The sequence below is a fragment of the Cheilinus undulatus genome, linkage group 8, assembly GCF_018320785.1.
Source record: "Cheilinus undulatus linkage group 8, ASM1832078v1, whole genome shotgun sequence".
NCBI classification, from domain to species: domain Eukaryota; kingdom Metazoa; phylum Chordata; class Actinopteri; order Labriformes; family Labridae; genus Cheilinus; species Cheilinus undulatus.
The window spans coordinates 15,462,397-15,481,072 of NC_054872.1; the positions used below are offsets into that span (position 1 = coordinate 15,462,397).

The 18,676-nt window shown below is 40.0% G+C and overlaps 1 protein-coding gene across 2 annotated transcripts in view; it reads left to right on the top strand.

Moving 5' to 3' along the window:
* LOC121513640 (zinc fingers and homeoboxes protein 2-like) overlaps positions 1-18,676 on the top strand; it is a 58,310-nt gene that overhangs the window by 23,589 nt on the left and 16,045 nt on the right. For both annotated transcript variants that reach the window (XM_041793518.1, XM_041793519.1), the window contains 2 exons: positions 14,819-15,338; positions 16,835-17,545. In XM_041793518.1, coding sequence (XP_041649452.1) covers positions 15,240-15,338; positions 16,835-17,545 — 810 coding nt within the window. In that variant the 5' untranslated portion in view covers positions 14,819-15,239. The remainder of the gene's footprint in view (positions 1-14,818; positions 15,339-16,834; positions 17,546-18,676) is intronic.

Here is an 18,676-nt window from a genome sequence, read left to right on the forward strand (position 1 = left end):
GAAGCTCCTGGGTTTCTGATACTGCAGCTATGGTTGATTAAATCAAGTACTGTACAGGGGAAAGGTTTGAGAGAAAATAGAAAATGTGCTAGATACACACGTTACAGCTGCATACATTTTCTCATGTAACCATGTCTTTTTGAAAGCAGGTCATAAACTGTGCTTTGTCCCTGATACATGCATCAGGGGTTCTTTATATCTTGCACTAACATTCATTTTTGTGCATCCACACTGTGCAGTAGCAATGAGCCTCCAGTGATGACCTGCAATCAGAGCTCACTTGACCATCTCGCATGCAAATAACAGTCCAAATATCACTTCTGTGGCTTTCAGGCTTACTGGAGCTACTGGGAATACAAGTGAATGGGGATGAATTAGCCACAAGGTAAGATGCTAACAGTCAGAGCCTCTTGATTATGGTAAAAATTACAGTGCATTTGTTGTTTCTTGCTGATCTTTATAGTTTAAGGGGCAGAAAATCCTCTATACACTACACGCATTGCCTCTATAACTACATGTCAGCACAGATGTTTCCTCCTATCTAGATCTATGCTTGTGTTGTACTTACTCTCAGATGTTCGTCGCTTTGGGCAAAAGCATCTGCTAAATGACATTGTAACATTATAAAATCAAAAATAGGATTTTTTTTTTGATATAGGGATCATGACTACTTGACATTTTGATCAATATTAAGATCAGAACTACTAAACATAATTACTGATTTTACATCTGCATATGTGTATGAAAAATAGAAGCAGTGTAGGAAGTCGTGTCATCTTCATCGGCACTGTTGGCTGCTTTTGCGGGCCCAAAGAGGATCATGTCAAGTTGCTTTTTGGCATCCTGGATTTTGAAAATAGTGGATATTCTTTGTTCCAACTCGCGGACTTTCTCGCCAAGACGTGTACAGCTCTGACAGCCAGACGCTGAGGTGAGCAGAGCCATAGTTTCTTTTGTGTGTGCTTAGTTGTTTTCCTCAGGTAACTTGCGATCCTGGCAGTTAATGTTTAAGATTTCTAGCACAGCAGTACTTAAAGTTAAAAGTGAACGAAGTCCAAAAGATCGAGGTAAAATGATGCTTAAAACTAGTTAAAAAGATACTTTTAGAACAGAGCGATCTGACAGCTTGACACAATGCGAACACGTGTGCATGAGTACTCTTTGTAAGCTTCTTCAGAAACAAACTGGTGATGTCACTGAAACTATGCCCATGTTTCATATAGTGTATGACTGGTCATAAAACATTGAATTTGTCCCCTTTTTTTATCAGTCTTTTTTCCATATCTGATCCTTGACTGACATCAGAGTTCCAGAGGACATTGGACACTTCTATCAACAAGGCTTTTTCATCATTTCCCCATGTTCAGGCTTCATCCCAGCCCAGAGAAGGTCTTGCAGCTCTGTTGCTATGCAGAACATACCAAGAGCATGAACACAGTGCAGCACTGCTTTGCTCTAGAGGAGCCGTGTGATGAGATTTAAATTAATTCTGCGACGGTCCGAAATTCTGCCTCTTCCACCCCTGCTGGGACACGTTGTATTAATGATGGTGGTGCTTCTCCTCACCCACACAATTCAGACGCTCACATTGTCCTCCTCACTGCAGTGGATGACTTGTTGTGGAACAAGCAGTCAGGAGGGAAAACACATCCCATACAGCATTGCCAACAAAGCAGCGTCTGCCCTTCCTCTGAGCTATGTCTTTTTGTTACTCATGATGTAAAATGTACAACGCAGCCCCAAAGTTCAAGTGAATGTAAAGGCAAAGTTGTGTTGCCGTCCATGCTGCGTTATTTTCCCGTGCTTATTTTAGAGCTGTAATGGAACTGGCTGGTTTTGTACTTCATGCATGGCTTCAAGCCGCAGAGGTTGCTGCTCATATGCTGTTGTGTTTGTGCTGACTACATGCCTGAAAACTTTGGCACTCAATCATGCCTTTTTTCTTTATTTCTCCAGCCTTTTTTTTGCTTTAGCAACAAAAATGAACCGCACCAGAAACTGCCAGATCCATCCTTGAAAAAGCTGTGGCACAACACATGCTGTTTCATTTCTGCCAGTGCGTGGCCTTGCAATAGACTCGTGCACCTGATCATTTTGGCAGCATTATATCAAGTTTTATTCCTTGTGTGTTGCATCGGCAGGGTTGCCTTGAATTTCTGTGTGAAGCACAGGCGAGCTTTTAACCTCCTATATGTGTTTCTTTATACCATCTCACTAAAATGCAACCTTTTACCTTTACCTCCCACTTACAGCAGTTACCATAGTGATCCAGGAGAAGTTTTTCCTAATAATAACGTAATTTAAAGCATCTACCTAAACAGGTTCAGGCAGGAGCTTATGCTTGGAAATGCAGATACTTGACATGTTTTAATATACATTTATGACTGGTATAAGAGACTTAAAGGGGACATATTTTACCCTTTTAAAACTAGTTTATATCAATCTAAGAGGTCCCCAAAATATGCCTGTGAAGTCTGTTGTTGGAAAGACTTTCCAGTATTGGGTTTTTGCATGTCTAATAACCCCTCTGTTTCAGCCCTTCTCAGAACGAGCCGTTCCTGTGTCTGTGGCTTTAAATGTTACTAATCTGTCTGACTCCACCACTGATCACACCTCTCTCAGGAAATGGATGTGGCACTCCTGGTGTTACAATGTTACAGATGCTTTTATCCAAAGTTGAGTACCTGACTGGGATTTGAACCATCAATCTCCCAGACAAAAGTCAGCAGGGTAACCCACTGAGCTATCCAGCATCTCAGCTGAGAGGTGAGAGGAAGATCAGGAGGGGTGGAACTTTCTTCCAAGCAGGGTGGGCCAAAAAAATCTGAGAACTGCTTGTTTCAGCACACATTTTCTGAAAGGTTGAGAAAGAGAGAGGGAAAGAAATGGATTTTTCTGGTACTTGAGGGGATTGTGGACAGGCCAGGGGGACATATCTTTGTTAGAAAAGCCTGAAAAAGGGATTTTTGCATAATATGTCCCCTTTAAGAGACTCTGCATGTATGGCATCACTATGCATATTTCTGTCGCTTCTCTGTTGCTCTGTGTTAAGTCTGGTGTCAACAGAGCTAGCGCTACATTTTTCATTGTGCTCTAATTTGACCATCCAATTTTACATTAAGTCATTTTTGTGTGCCGTAGTAAATGCATATTGGTTTCATATCAGTTGTTGGTCTCATGAACCAATAATAATCATTATTTGCATCAGCCCTGAAAAACCACTATCAGCCAACTCCTAGTTAAAGACATGTAGCAGTGGAATAATTTAATCAAAAACTTCAGGCAGACCTCTGCACACTGTCTACATTGCATAAAAACAATAAAGCATTTTGCACAGAACCATTGACAGACAGTGTTATTGTGCATTTTAGAAAGTGAACAGGAGTTTTTCTCTAGTTTTTTATCGTAAAACCAAGAAATTCCCCTATTTTAGGTGCCAAGGACTTCTGCTTATGTCACAGTGATTTCAACACTGGTATTGATATCATTAGGTTTTAACTACCAAAGTTCAAAATTCTGATCTTGGTACAGTACTGCTTGTAATGCAGCAGAACACACTAGAACTTGGTGTCTGAGCATCATTTCGACATCTTCGTTAAAAAAGTTATCTTTTTCAGGCTGCAGATTCTGGGTACCTTTCATACGTGCACAATCACAGATGCAAAGAAGAGGAATTTATTTATGCCATCTAAAAAATGTTATCAGCCAGCATATCTTCAGTCTGTTGAAATCCTTTTTTGAAGATATTAGGGGTGTAACGGTAAAGCAAAATTTCAGTTCAGTACATACTTCAGTTTTGAAGTCACAGTTCGGTACGTTTTTGGTACGGTGGTTGAAACGGATAAATAATTGAATTTTTTTTTTTTCCTTATTAAATTGTATTAAAATAAACAGGCTGAATAAATTACATTTACATTATAAAAATGCTGCAGCCTCCCTCCAAAAGTTTTTCAATGATTAAAAATATTAATAGATAAATACATTTTTGAATAACTAGGTTATTTTCATTGATATATTGACATATTTATACCCATTCTTTAAACACTAAAATTTCTAAGCTAACATGAATGCATCATCACACAACCGCAAGCTAGCTTGTGAAGTATGCAAATTAGCGTCTTTTTTGCCGATTTCAACACAGACTTCAGCACTGGACTACTTTTTTAACCAATGGGACCTACTACAAAGTTTGGAAGAACTTTTCACAGCCCATTTTGGAGGATAAAGAGGTTAAAGCCGTGTGAAATCTGAGGATACCTATGACACAGCTGCAGAGTCCTTTCTCACTCCTCCAAGGCTGGTAGCTGAAGGTAAAGTTAACATGATTCATAGAGCCAGAGCACTATTTCTATACGGGTGATCTAAATGAAGCCGGCGGCTCTTCTAACTCCACACGTGCCATCACTCTTCTTGGTTTGTTTTTGTAACTGGTCCTTCTATTGTAATGACGGTTGCTTGCAGCTTTTAGGCTCATTGCCGCCACCTGGATTGAAGTGAGAACTTTTTGTTTTTAATACTCAGACATATTTGTCGTATTGCTGCATGCACCAAACTGACAGCCGCACCGTGATGGTACAGGATGAATACAAATACCGTTACACCCCTAGAAGATATCTGTAACAAAAGGCTATCGTACATTTCTACCTTCTCTGTTTCTAAGAGTACACTGTGAGATATATACTCATCTCTGAGATTACAGTAATGATGGAGAGGAATATGAGCTGAGTGTGCTGCTGTGACTCATCTGTTCAGTGTCATTCTCTTCCCACTGCTGTTTGGATAGATATCCTTCCTATAGCAGCGCTATATTTCTGCTGTATTAGATCATCTGTCTGTCCTCATGCATTAGACAGACGCAGTGGTACCCAGCATTTGTATTGATTTCCCCTGCGTTCTCTCCAGTATGTATGCCAATGTGTAGCCTAAACTGATTACTGCCAGGGCTGATAGATGTTTCTGCTGCCCGGCAGCATTAAAGCTAACTCCTTCAGAAAGATGGCTCGGCAAATGTAATGTACCAATCAGACATGCAGACAGACAACAGGCTAGTACAGACAGACAGGCGGGCAGGCGAGGGACTGCCAGGCTGAGTTTTCATGCAAGTTTAATGAGCATTCAGACAGTAGGGAGTTTGTGGCTCCTGCACCGAGCTCACTGTGACTCTGCACACACGAGCTGACCGGCTGACTAGGTTAGACACACTGACAGAAGGTGGGAGACTGTTCAGCCTGGGGAGCAATACAGCCAAGATGGAGTCCACAAAAAGAGTTAATTTGTTTTTGTGCAAGAAATAAAGGGAGAATAAGTAGCTATGTAAAAAGCTGCAACAGCTGACTAGACACAGACAGAGTCGCTTGTGGGGTTGTCACGATACCAGGAGATTCAATTTTTCTGTTACTAGCAAAAATCAAACAATGCTGATTAGAGATATGCCTTTTAAGGAATTTACTCCTCTGAAATAATCCATGGAAAATTTGAAGGAGATGTGCCAGGAGCTAGAGAGCTGAGTTCTTGGGGTTGATGCTAATACAGGTAACCTGACACACCAGATGGATTTGTTTCACACATCCATCTGGAAAAGCTTCAATAGGAAGTGTTTGAGAAAAGGCAGAGGCTTTGAAAAAACCCGGAGTGTGATTGAATGAACGTTCTGTCTGTCACATATCTGTGGGCCAATCAGAGCAACAAAACACGTGACGTAGCCACTATAGAGCTGCACATGCACAGCTACCGAGGAATAACACGAAACATGACGACTGTGGACATGTAAGTACTCGACTTTGTCGTTTTTGAAAAGAAAACAACTCAATGCTGTTCTTCGTTCTTCTTTTAACAAAGAAATGTCGTCAAGTTCTGATAACACTGGAGCTTTAGCAGCATCCATGCTAAGCTCTTCCACCATAATTGCACCGGCCTCTTGCTGCTTGCTTACCTCACGACTCTGCCGCGCCTGAAAGTACTGCCCCTCGACGCTGATTGGTCCTGTCACTTTCTAACCGGGCCCAAACAGTTCAGATGGGAGCTTAACAAGATGGATTCACCAGTGAAAAACAAGAAAACAGGCATATCCATCTGCTTTGCAAGGTTATAGTACAGGTACATAATAAAAAATTGCCATAAATGGACTAATCAACCTAGCTTTGCATTAATTTTAACTCTCAAATGTATTTCCCTTGACAATTCTATAGCCCTATTTACACTTGAACAGAATTCCTGAAAATTTCCTTAAATTCCCCGGTTGAGCTGCATGTGTGAATGCAAACCGCATAGCTTTTCCCCCTGACTTAACCCTGAAATTTCTAGGCTCGTAGTCAACCAAAGAAAAAAAAACTGACTGACATTACACCCATTACACAAAATATGCTCAAACATCCTCAGAGAACTGTTTGTTTAATTTATAATGTTAACTATTTAATGAAACACTTATTCTAACCTGTGCTATCTGATTTGCCAGCATATTTCAGACAACATGAGCGTTTATTTACGTTAAGTGAAGTGAAATAAAGTCAGCTGATTGGGACTTAATGACCAGCAGACAGAATCTTTTCCCTCTTCTGCTCTCCGTCTGTCTTTAACAGACACAAACGCAGATTTGTACTTGACTTAATATCTGTTTCCTGACCGGTCAATTAAACAGGGTGTCTTGAGTCTATGCAGGTTACAATGAAATTTCAAGACTATCAAGGCATTCTGGGGTGAACTTTGCTGCCCAGTGTCAGAAAGCTTGGTCTCAGTCGCAGATCATCGAGTCCTCCAGCATGATAAAGACCAAAAACATCTAAGGATGGCCAAGAACCAAACATTGGACTATAACGAAGTGGCTTTCTATGAGCCCTGATCTAAATCCTATTAAACATCTTTGGAAGGAGCTGAAGCATGCAGTCTGGAGAAGACGCCCTTCAAACCTGAGACAGCTGGAGCAGTTTGCTCACCAGTAGTGAGCCAGAATACCTGTGGACAGGTGCAGAAGTCTCATTGAGAGTTAGAACTTGCTTAATTGCAGTAATTGCCTCAAAAGGTTGTGCAACAAAATATTAAGTTAAGGGTACGGTCAGTTTTGTCCTGGCCAGTTTTTTTAATGATTTTGATGAACCATAATTTAAAAGCAATGTCTGATTTTTATGAATTTTCACTCAATTTTTATTTATTATTACTTTGGTCAGTTTCAAGTTATCAGTTCAGTGGCCACTGTGAATTTTTTTTTCATTAACAGAAGGGTACCAACTATTTTGTCCACATGTATACCGATTGCCCAGGCAACACAGGTTGTTGTTTTTTTCTTAACAAAGACAGCATGCAATTTTCAATTTATTTATTCCTATACTATGTATTTGTCTCTTGAAACAGATTAAGTTTTTAGTACTTTTCAGTACTATCTAGAGATACATTGATCATAAAAATTAGGGTTAATGCTGATACCGATGTTGTTTTGATCACTTGTTTTGGTGTAAAACTCCCACTATGCCGACATTTACTCTCATGTTTGACCACAAAACCAGATCAGAACTTGTCCAACAGGTGTCCTAGTAAAAAAATAATGTTTATTAAATTCAGTTCTGCAGTAAGTTGTGCTAGATGCAATCATTAATTTGACTGGGCAAAGTGGATGAAATATGGCTGCTAATATCTGAGTATTTGCAGTATCTGCCGATGGCTGTTTTCTAACATTGGCAGATGTCAAACTGATGCATCTGCTCTTCCCTAATACTACCAATCATTAAAATTAATGAGGTTGTATCATTTTAGAATATATGGCATTAAAAACTACTGAAGTTTTTGAGCCTTATACATTTTTAAAATAATGAAAATCTTCTCTGTGATATAAAATTAACAGTTGAATTCATTAGGCTGGAGCCTATTACAAAGATTATATTATACGGTACAATACTAGTTTAATACTATAATACTAGTGCAGGTTTAATGGAGTTTTACATTACCATAGTTATTAATCACACACTGTGCCAATTATCTTTTCTGTGATGGCTCCAGTGCTCCCGACGAGACAGTGAAGGCAGCAGGAGAGAACGACCCCCCCCCACCTCCTCCTCTTCTGGAAATGATGGAGTGGAGGGAGAGGAAGAGGATTATTGTGCCAGTGTTCCCTCAGTGTTCAACACTCTTTACTCAGGCTTTTCTCTTTGTTTGAGACAGTCAGAGCACACAAGTTAAACTGATGCAACATCTCGCACTGCAGAGCTGTTTGTGTTTATACTGTGTAAGATAATACTTCAGTGTCTGAGTCAGCCTTTGCTCAATAGCTGTCATACTGCGGACACTTTTTCTACAAATGACTCGATAGACGTTTTATTCAATATGCAAACCGGTGTCTGATGACATCTGGTGACTGGAGCTGCAGGCAGCGGGTGGAGGGCACCGACTTTATTAAGCTGTATAGATATTACAGAGATGGATGTTGCATAAATGGAGATGCTCATCCTCTCTCCCTCCTCTTGTGTGGGTTCAACACACCAGTAGGAGGTAACACCATCCAGCTCCGGCTTTGTCTCTGTTCACAGTCAGATCCTCGCCCAGCCACAGCCACCCATCAGCTCATTCAAGTAGGCTGTGTCAGCAGTGAGGCAGCACAAGTTCAAAGAAGAAAGTTGCACTTTAGATGCGGCTTACAACTTCCTCCTGACAGATGTTGGATTTCTCAGGAAGATTTTGGGCAGATTTTGAGTGACAGTGAAGGTGTATACTAGAGAGCTTGTACCCTTTGTGCTCTGAAAAGATCTTTATTTAGACAGAAGCTAGAACAGAGGCATTTAAATGTTCAGGAAGCCCATAACCTTTTCTGCTGCTGGAGTTCTTGCAATATTGATGCAAGAATCAAAAATACCTGTGATGCAGCCAAACATTCAGGATGAGATGTCGGGCAAGTGCTCTTGTCTATGCGGTTTAAAATAATTAGAATCTAAGATTGCACTGTGTTTCACTTGGGTCAAATAATACATGATTTAAAATCAAGTGTTACCCACTCCACAAAAAAAACAAGACATCCAGGTATATGCAGTTCTGCCTCCATATAGCAGCTCTCTCCCTCAGTGGTGTTTAAGAGCTGCAAAGAAAATTTAATTTTAGGTATAAATCAAATGATGTTAGTAACTCCAGAAATGCAGAACAAGCAGAAAGTTAGAAATTAGATAAAGAAGTTAGATGTCACAAATCTGTGATAATACCATGGTCTTTAGAAGGTAAAGCACATTCAAATGAGAGCTGGGCTGCTATGTTTTAGCCGACAGCCTGTACACTTTAGTGAATACAGGTGAAATACTGTGTGGAAAACAATTAAAAGTTGGAAACTTAACTGTGCTGATGACATATGCATGTGGGCAAAAGTGTCCAGACACTTCACTATTACATCAACAGTGACCGTACTGACATTGTATTCAAATACATGTACTTTAATATGGAGTTTGCACCATCCACTCTTCTTGGACGGCTTTCTGCAAGATTATGGAAACGTATTGGAAGTGAGGAGACTAGTTGATAGAGTTTTTGAGAGAAATGTCGTCCCGTTCTTGTCTTATTTGTTAGATTTGTCATTTTATGATGCTTCGAATGTTGTCTGTTGGTGAACGGTCTGGACAGAGCAGGCAGACATTTCAGCACTTTTACTCTTCTGCCATGAAGCCATACTGTTGTGATGGATGTGGTTTAACATTGTCTCACTGTAATATGCAAGACCTTCCCTGAAGAAGCACATTCTATGGATGGTAGCAAATGCTGTAAAACCTTTCAATAATTTTCAACATTGATAGTGCCTGTCCAGATGTTTAAGCTGCCTGATCAAAGGCACTAATGCAACCCCATACCATCAGATAGGCTGGCTTTTGGACTGGGCACTGATGAAAATATGGATGGTTCTTCTCCTCTTTAGTCCGCAGGACAGTGGATCCGTGGTTTCCAAAAATAACAAATTTGGAATCATCTGACCACAGAACAGTTTTCCATTTTGCCTCAGTCCATGTTAAATGAGCTTTGGCCCAGAGAAGACAACAATGTTTCTGGATTGTGTTCACATGTGGCTTCTTCTTGCATGATACAACTTTTACTTCCATTTGTGGATGGCATGGTGAACTGTGCTGACAGACAGTGATTTCTGAAAGTGTTCCTGATCCCATGCAGTGATTTCCAGTACAGAATCATTCCTCCCAGTTGATCTTCAGCCTTGTCCCTTGTGCACAAAGATTTCTCCAGATTCTCAGAATCTTTTAATGATATTATGTAGATGGTGGGATATTCAGTCTTTGCAATGTAGAATTGAGTTATATTTCTCTGAAATGTTCCACAATTTTTAGATGCAGTTTTTACAGATTGGTGAACCACTGTCTATCTTTACTTCTGAGAGCCTCTGCCTTTCTATAATGCTCCCTTTATACTCAGTTTTATTACTGACCTGTTGCCAAATACCCTAATTTGTTGCAAAATACCCCTCCAGCTGTTTTTCATAAGTACCACTTACTTTTCCAACCTTTTGTTGCCATGTCTCTACTTTTTTGAGATGTGTTGCTGCCATCAAATTTAAAATGAGCAAGTATTTTTTCCTAAAATGGTAAAATATCTCAGTTTCAGCATCTGATTCTCAAATCAGAAAAAAATCATCCTAATCCAAACAAGGGAGCCGTATCCAGCTGTGTTTGTATTATAGACTGTTGCACTGTGCTAAACTCCATATGTGCCAGTTCACAAGTTCAGGAGTCGGAATCTGATTCAAGAAGTAAAATATTGCATGCGAACATCTCCATCTGCTATCTCAGAGTTATTTTAGGTCTGATTACTCTGGGAAGTGGAGTCTTTTCTTTACTCGTCCTTTGCTGTTGACTTTAAGTACGTAGAGCTGAAGAAAAACCCACAGATGCACCGCACCACTCTGCATCCTGCAGGAGCTGGATCCGCCAGCTTTTTAAACACACTATCACAACCCCACACTCAAACCTGTCAGTTATTCCGGAGGCTTTCTGTTTCCCCCTCTCTCTAATAACACCAAACGCACTCCCACATTCAGTTGGGTCTTCCCTGTTTATACAGTCTCTGTCAGTGTCACGGTTGTAGCAGCTACTTGACTAAAGCTCGACGTGCGCGGTTGCTATAGCGACTCCATGGTAATGAGCCTGCATTCTAATGATGCCTCGGTGGGTTGTTTGAGGAGTTGAGATATCTCGGGACAATGAGTCGGCTGGCAAATGACAGCCCTCGGAGCTTGACGGCTACACATTAATGCAGAGCTATGGGAGAAGCCCAGACTGAAGATGAGGCCCTAAAGTTTAAATCCTGTTAAATTTATAAAGTTGCCCCGCCCTTTTTGCGATGTAACTTAAATGTGATCACACTGTTAAACAGGATCTTTGTTTGGTTTGATTAAACTCATCTCCTCAGTCAATATTTATCCACAAGAATTCCCTATTTGAGTATGAGATTTGAAATTGAAGAGGACTTTGCCTGGCCCTCTGTGCTGACTCGCCTTTATAGAGCCTCATTATGTCCTGATAGAGGAGCACCGCTGCTGCATCGACTCATTTGATTTTTACTCATGTGAATATGAGGCTTCAGCATGAAGCCTCCAGAATATCAATCGACTTTTTCAAACAGATAAGCTCCTCTCTCTCTTCATTATAATATTACCCTCAGAAAGTTTCCTCTCCCTCAGCTTTTCATAACTTCTTTTTCTTGATGGATTTGTCATTTCCCACAGTACCCCAAACAAAGCTGCTCGAAGCTTTTTCAGATCTGTCTGAGGCAGCTTTCTCACTCTGTTTGTTCACACTCCAACACATGATCTGATTTAGTCAATATTTCACAGGATAGTCAGTCTTACCGACAGCCGGAAAGACCTGTCAACTGCATATATTTGCATAACGGCTATGTAATCAAACCAGTGCCATCAAAGTGTGATGATGAAAGTTTCATGATAAATATATACCGGAGGAATCTTCTGCACAACATGTCCAACAGAAAAACAAACTCATCCTACGTTGTCTTCAGATCAGTCGAGGTAAAGCACCTGCATGAACTCTAGTTTCATACAAGCAGAGCTATTATTGCAGGTATTTGTGTGTAGGATGGGGGCAAAGTTCAAGTGCTCTTAAGGATTGTTTCTCATGTCGTTATCCTGACTGTACACCTGCATACACCTGCAGAAAAACAAAGAGCTGACATAAGTGTGACAGTAATTCAGCTAGTACAAATACAATGATGAGTTTGTCATCATCTTCCAATTCATGTTTCTCTTTATTCTTCATTTCATTCTTCCCTTTTGTTCTCTTCATTCTTCTGTCTAATCCCACAAAAACACCTGCACCGTCCTCATTCAGTGTTGTTCCATGTGAGTTTCTGCTATTTTGACAGCATTTAACACTAAAGACACTACAAATTACATTACCAGGCCTTGGAAATGTCTCACTTGATATTTTGTTTTTTTGGGTGATGTCTGTAAGTAGAAGCTCATTTATGATGATGCGTATCAGTCAGTCAATTTTTATTTGTGCCAAACCTAATGAAAAACTAAATAAAGAGGGCAGGTCTACACTGTAGCCTTTGTTAAATTATCTATGTAGTCCTAACATTTACCAACCATATGCTCAGCACCAAGTAAGATAGAGCAAAGTTACAGTGGCGAGGAAAAAAATTCACTTCAATTCAATTGCAGTAAGGGGTGTTGGATTTGCAGTAAGTGAAAAAAAAGGAGATACAGAGAGAAGAGGGAGTTTCAGAAAGAGTGAAGAGAGTGATGAAGAAATAGAGCAGAGGGTTATGCAGACAAAAAGACAAGGTAGAAGCAGAAAGTTTGAAAAAGAAGATGCAGACAGAGAGAAGAGGGAGATGCAGAGAAAACTATTAAGGCAGGCAGAAAGGGAAAGAGCAACTACAGAAGAGTGAAGAAGGAGATTCAGAAAGAGTGAAAGGGATATGGAGGAAGAATGAAGCGGGAGATGCAGAAAAGTGAAGGGCAGAGATGTAGAAGAAAGAGGAGAGCGAAACTCAAAGGAGAAAGAGACGAGGAAGAGTCAGAATAAAGAATAAGGTGATGCAGAAAGAGAGAAGAGGAAGATTCTGAAAGAGGGAAAACGAGCAGAACAACAATGATCAAGACAAATGTATGGCTCCTCTGGCCTTAAAGTTACTGAAGATGTATTTTCTTGGATATGGCTATAATGCCAGTAATGATGATCACAACAAGTGAAGTTTTAGTAATAAGCCATGTTTGCTGGAGGACTTCATATTCCAATATTAGCATTGGCAACTAAGACAATAGGAACGTCTGATATTAGTAATTATTTACGGCCGTTATAGTGGAGCAGCACTTTAACATGTCTAAAAACAATAATAGATTTAAAACTGAGGGCATTAGGATCATCCTGAACTACTAATGTAAATATGGGTAGCACCAGCTTTGCTTAAGGTCAGATGTAACCTGATGAGAAAGTGATTCTGCAGAATCTGTACAAGGAAATATGATCCCTAGTATCAGAGGCGTTGTGGTTTGAGTTGTAATCTGAGTATTGTCCACAAGAGTTTTATTGTGCTTTGTCTGCATGCAGGAAAATAGTCTAAATGAGATAGAATGCATCATCCATAATGTAGTTCTTAATCCCATTAGAATTTATCTGACAATTATCAGCTTCAATACATTTTTATGACCAGTTATTTGTGTTCAGAGCAGCTCTTTAATTTTGTCTTTCAAGTTAAACTCTAGGTCTATTTCTGAAGTAGCCAGTCTTTATAATATACTGTCAACTCTGTGCCATAGTAAAATTAGTACGTTTTTCCTTCTCTATCATGTCGGTGTTTACCTGGATAAAAAATGCTTGAGACTGCTATGACAAGCTGTCTAATAAATGTGAGAAAACCAGTGAAACTGCACTGTCTTTATTGTCGACAATGTAAACATTCCCTTAATAATTCAGCCTTTAAACCCTTTCAGACTCACAAACTCAGTGGTGAAACTTTCTAATGGTTTCTGGTTAAAACACTAGAAGCACATCCTCTGATTTCAGTTCCGGCCAGCCTTTCCTTTCATCAGCATAAAATAACACATCCTAATAAGCAGGACGATGCAATTACAGACCTCCAGTGTCCAGCGATTTTGCTCCTCAGCCTGCTGCAATTAGTCAAAGTTTTTCTTCAGGGCTTTTCTTAGTTGCTACTAAACACTTTCTTCCCTCCTGAGCTCTAGAGTCACACTTATGTAGCAGTGGCACCCCGTGGGCTGTCTGCTCTGCTGCACTGTTTATTTGTCATCTTCCTTTAGCCTTTTTTCTTCTGAGCCCTTCATGCTCACCAACAGACTGTTGACTCTGCCTCTTTTGGGTGGTGGCTTGTTCCAGATCCACATGAGACACTGCTGAGTTTAAATAACCCAGCATGTTTCATTCCTCGACACGCTCAAACCAGACTGTTTGGTGCCCTTGAAAAGGGCAGATGAAAGGGGTATCTGTGGTTTTTACTTCCCAATGTTTTATTTTGGTTCATTCTCCTTCATGTTTAATCCAATGTCTCGGTTCTTTCATGCATTTTTAAAGAAATTTTACTGCTTAAAGGGTGCTTTTTGTGGCAAAACTGAACAAGAATCAAAGTTTTTATGTCTATTTTTGTGCAGTCATTGCACACATCATACTAAATAGAAACTACTTGGTCTATCTTTATTTCTGTGACCTTCACTGGGATACCCACCTCAATCTTTCACTGATGCATGAAGCCTGAGTAGAAGAAGAGGACATTAAGGACAGGATTTTTTCTTTCATTCAAAGAAGTATGAAATTAAACTGTCTTAGTTTAATCAGTTTTTTAACCTGGCTCTTCTCTTGTTTCCCTCCAGGTAGCTTCCTGTCATGCAGTTCCAGGAGGTCGTCCAGCACTGGAGCTGACACTGTCAGCGAGCCCGGCTTTCACCACACTGCAGCAGTCCCAACTCTACCAGATCTTCACCTTCCTCTGCCCTCCACTCTCCAGCTTTAATCTTACCCCAGGGGACGACTGATCCTAAGACTCCTTGGCTGCTCACTCCCATCCCAGAAACGGTCCTATGCTGTCCTAATATAACATCCCAGGCCTGTTTCTGGGAACCAGAACAAGTCAGTCTGCTGTTCATTAGCATCCTAAGACTGTTTATCCACCTTTCATCTGTGACAAAAGCTCAGCATCCTGCATCCTGGGCACCTCAGCCACTTTTATATCACCGCTGGCCAAGCACAGGCACCAAGCTGTCCACTTAGACAAATCCAGGACCTACAATCATCATGTCAAGTCGAAGGAAGGCCTCTACTCCCTGTATGATCCGACCGGAGCAGACCATGGTAGAGCTGGATGATGATGAGGAGGACTCTCATGATATGGAGGTATACTGAGAGTATGGTTCACATGAAAGTGCCTGCCTTTTTTGGTTAAATGTGCCAGTTAGGCTTGTCATGATAACATTTTTTGCTTTGATATGATACAAGTAAAAATAAATTGATATCAATTCCTGCTGCATGATTTGGTAATAACATACTATTGCTATTACACTGGACATTACTGCAACCTGTATTTGCTATAATGACATAATACATAAATGGTATCATTAGTCCACATGCTTGGTTAAATGCAGAGAATATGATAGTTTCCTAGGATGTATTTCTCAACTCAAAACATAAAAACAATAAGTAAAAAAAGGCAGTAAAGAATAAAAGCCTGACATTTTTGCAGGACTGCTTTAAAAGTAACTGAATATTTTCCATGGAATAATCGTTTTTCGCTTTTTGTGAATAATAGTACTTCTACAAAGTGCAATATTAGCATATGTAAACTTAAAAGCTTTTCTGAATGCATTCGTGAACCTCGAATACTATTCAATACAAAATAATTGTAACCTTTTATGCAAAATGTTATTGCACAGATATTTTGATTGTGATTCAGATTAAATTAACTGTACCTCACTAATATCAATACTTCAATAACCTGGTAACAACAATAGAAGGCACACAGCGTTGGTTGATTTCTTTTTAGAGTCACTAAAAATTGCAGGCAATTAGCATAAGCAGTATTTTAGTGCAGAAATGTTGCTGATGTTTTTGTGCAATCAGACATTGTGCAGGAGTTTACCTGAGGTTTTAATGGATTCATCCCTCTCCCACACACCTGCCTTGTAAAGTAGATGTTTGTTTTTTTTATAACAGCGATTCCCAACCCTGTGGCCATGGACCTGTTCAGGCCCATGGGTCATTTGAGAATGGGCTGTATAGGCAGAATAAATAACTTATTTATTGACTATCAGAGTCTGAACTATGTTTTATTTTGAAAAATGATCAATTCCCGTCTCTTATTGTATGCCATCAGTCTGTGCTTTTAAGACAATTTCTTAAACTTCAGTGGACATTCTGAACAATTTCATCATCATTACAATGTTGTAGGAAAGCCAAATTGTAATGTACATGCAGGGTCTTAGGAGGTTAGCATTACTAGAACAGCACATGCTGTCAGAATAAAAATGCTTTTCTTACTCTGGAGCTGTAAGTATTCTTTGATGTCGATGGGCTGAGTTGCCAGTATTGTTGTTTCATAATTAACCTTCAGAAAAAAACGAATGAAAAATATTCTTGAATTATGAAGTAGAATAGTGGCCAAACCTTTGTCTAAATTGCAAAATTATTTTGGCATTTCTGTACCAGTGTGCAGAAAGTTAGCTTTTATTCGTTAGTTAAGGTACCAGAACAGAGATAAAGATTGCTTTATTTCTACTTGTATCATATCTAAATTCTATCAAAGAATCCTGCATTTCAGTTCTCATTCTTGTTATATTAAGTTTTATTCAGAAATTTTTACATTTTTACCCTAACTTTTTTTCTGATCTTGGAAGTGTGTCCAGCCTTCAGTAGAGAACCACACTGAAGAGGGCCCCATGGAGACAAATCTCTCCGCAGAAACCGAGCCTGGTGTGGAGTTAGACCTGACAGGAAAAGCCTCGGACCCGACCACAGCTCCAGACAAACCAGCAGCTGAGCCGCCGGACCCTTCCAAGACTCAGCGCAGACAGCAGGGGGGCTACGAGTGTAAATACTGCCCCTTCTCCACGCAAAACCTCAACACTTTCAAAGAACACGTTGACGCCAACCACCCCAACGTCATCCTCAACCCCCTGTACCTGTGCGCCGTCTGTAACTTCAACACAAAGAAGTTTGACACCCTGACGGAGCACAACGAGAGGTGTCACCCAGGGGAGAGCAACTTTAAGTTCAAACGGATCAAACTAAACAATCAGACAATCTTAGAACAGACAATAGAGGGCTGCAGCAACGCCATCATTTATAACACATCCAAAGGGGACGAAGTCAGTGCTCTGCCTCTTAACAAACCCAGCACAGCTAAGATCAGTAAACCAAAAACAGTGTCCTCAGATAACAAACGGACTGAGTCTCAGATCGGTAAACTTACCCAAGATCTGACCAAGAAGCCAATCACAGCGGTCAATGTGAACGGGACAGTAATCATCCCTGAGACGACTTTACTCAAAGCAGACGGCCTTTCTCACATCATGCCTTCCCTACAGCGGCCTATAAACTACACCCAGGTGAGACACATTGAAGAGTGGGGAGGCATATCTTTTTTTGGATAAACTATTCATGAAAAGTTCAGGGAATAGGCTGATATTTTGGGGAATTACCCCAAGTGTTTGGTGAGGAATGGTTCCACATCCCTGTCTGTAAGCCAATACAAGCTTTTAACTAGCAGGCTGTCAGGAAAGAAAAACCAAGAAACATGGAAATGAGGATAAAAGTTCCTCTTTTAGTTCATATGTATTTTTTGTGGTGTTTTGTCTGTTTGGAGTATTTTCCAGACTTTCTTCTGAGTATTTATTTATGCTAAGTTTGCTAGGCATGCAAGCTAGAGGCCTGAAAAGGCCAACCCAGCTCTGTTTGGTGTATTTTTAAATAGAACCCTCACAGATCCAGGTGTTGATTCCAATTTATTTATTTATTTATTTTTTTACATTTTTCCCTTTTTTTAAGAATAAGCAATAGAGATGTAAAAACTTACCATAAAATCCATGATATATGTTTTCTCGGTATAAAGCTACAGCCTGTTTTTATAGTCTCCGAGATCAGTGGTTACCAGAGTGGGGTTGCATTATGCTTTCTAAAAAAAAGAAAGAGAAATATAAAATGATTCAGAGTACTATATCTTATCAGTTATTGTAAAAATACTCTTAAAAGTTTGTTCAACTACACATAAAACCCTAATTAGTTTATGAGATTTGTGCTTAAATGATAGTGATGTGTACTAAAACTCCCTAAAAGTGTATTTTTGTACATGATGCTTTTACAACATTGTGAACTCTGACCACCTCCAGGGATAGCGGGGTTGCTTACGTACTGACACTTTTATTTTAGGGGTCACAGAAAAGTTTGGGAACCCCTGTCATAGCGGGTAAAAAAGTTTAAACTGTCCTTCTGCATTTCTGTTTCATTTAGCCAAGTCTACAATGTGTTGTTTCTGTGCAGCTGTGTTGCGCTTTGAATACCATCTGTCTTTGTCATATTGAGTTTGCACATATACTAATTAGTGCAGTAATAGGCTCAGTCTGTGGTGATTTTTCTGATACAGACTTAGAGCCCATTAGTTGATCTGGCCTTTTCCACCTGTCCCTTTTTGTCTTTAACTGAGGAGAGTTTTCAGTCAAAACCAAGATGCCACAAAGTAT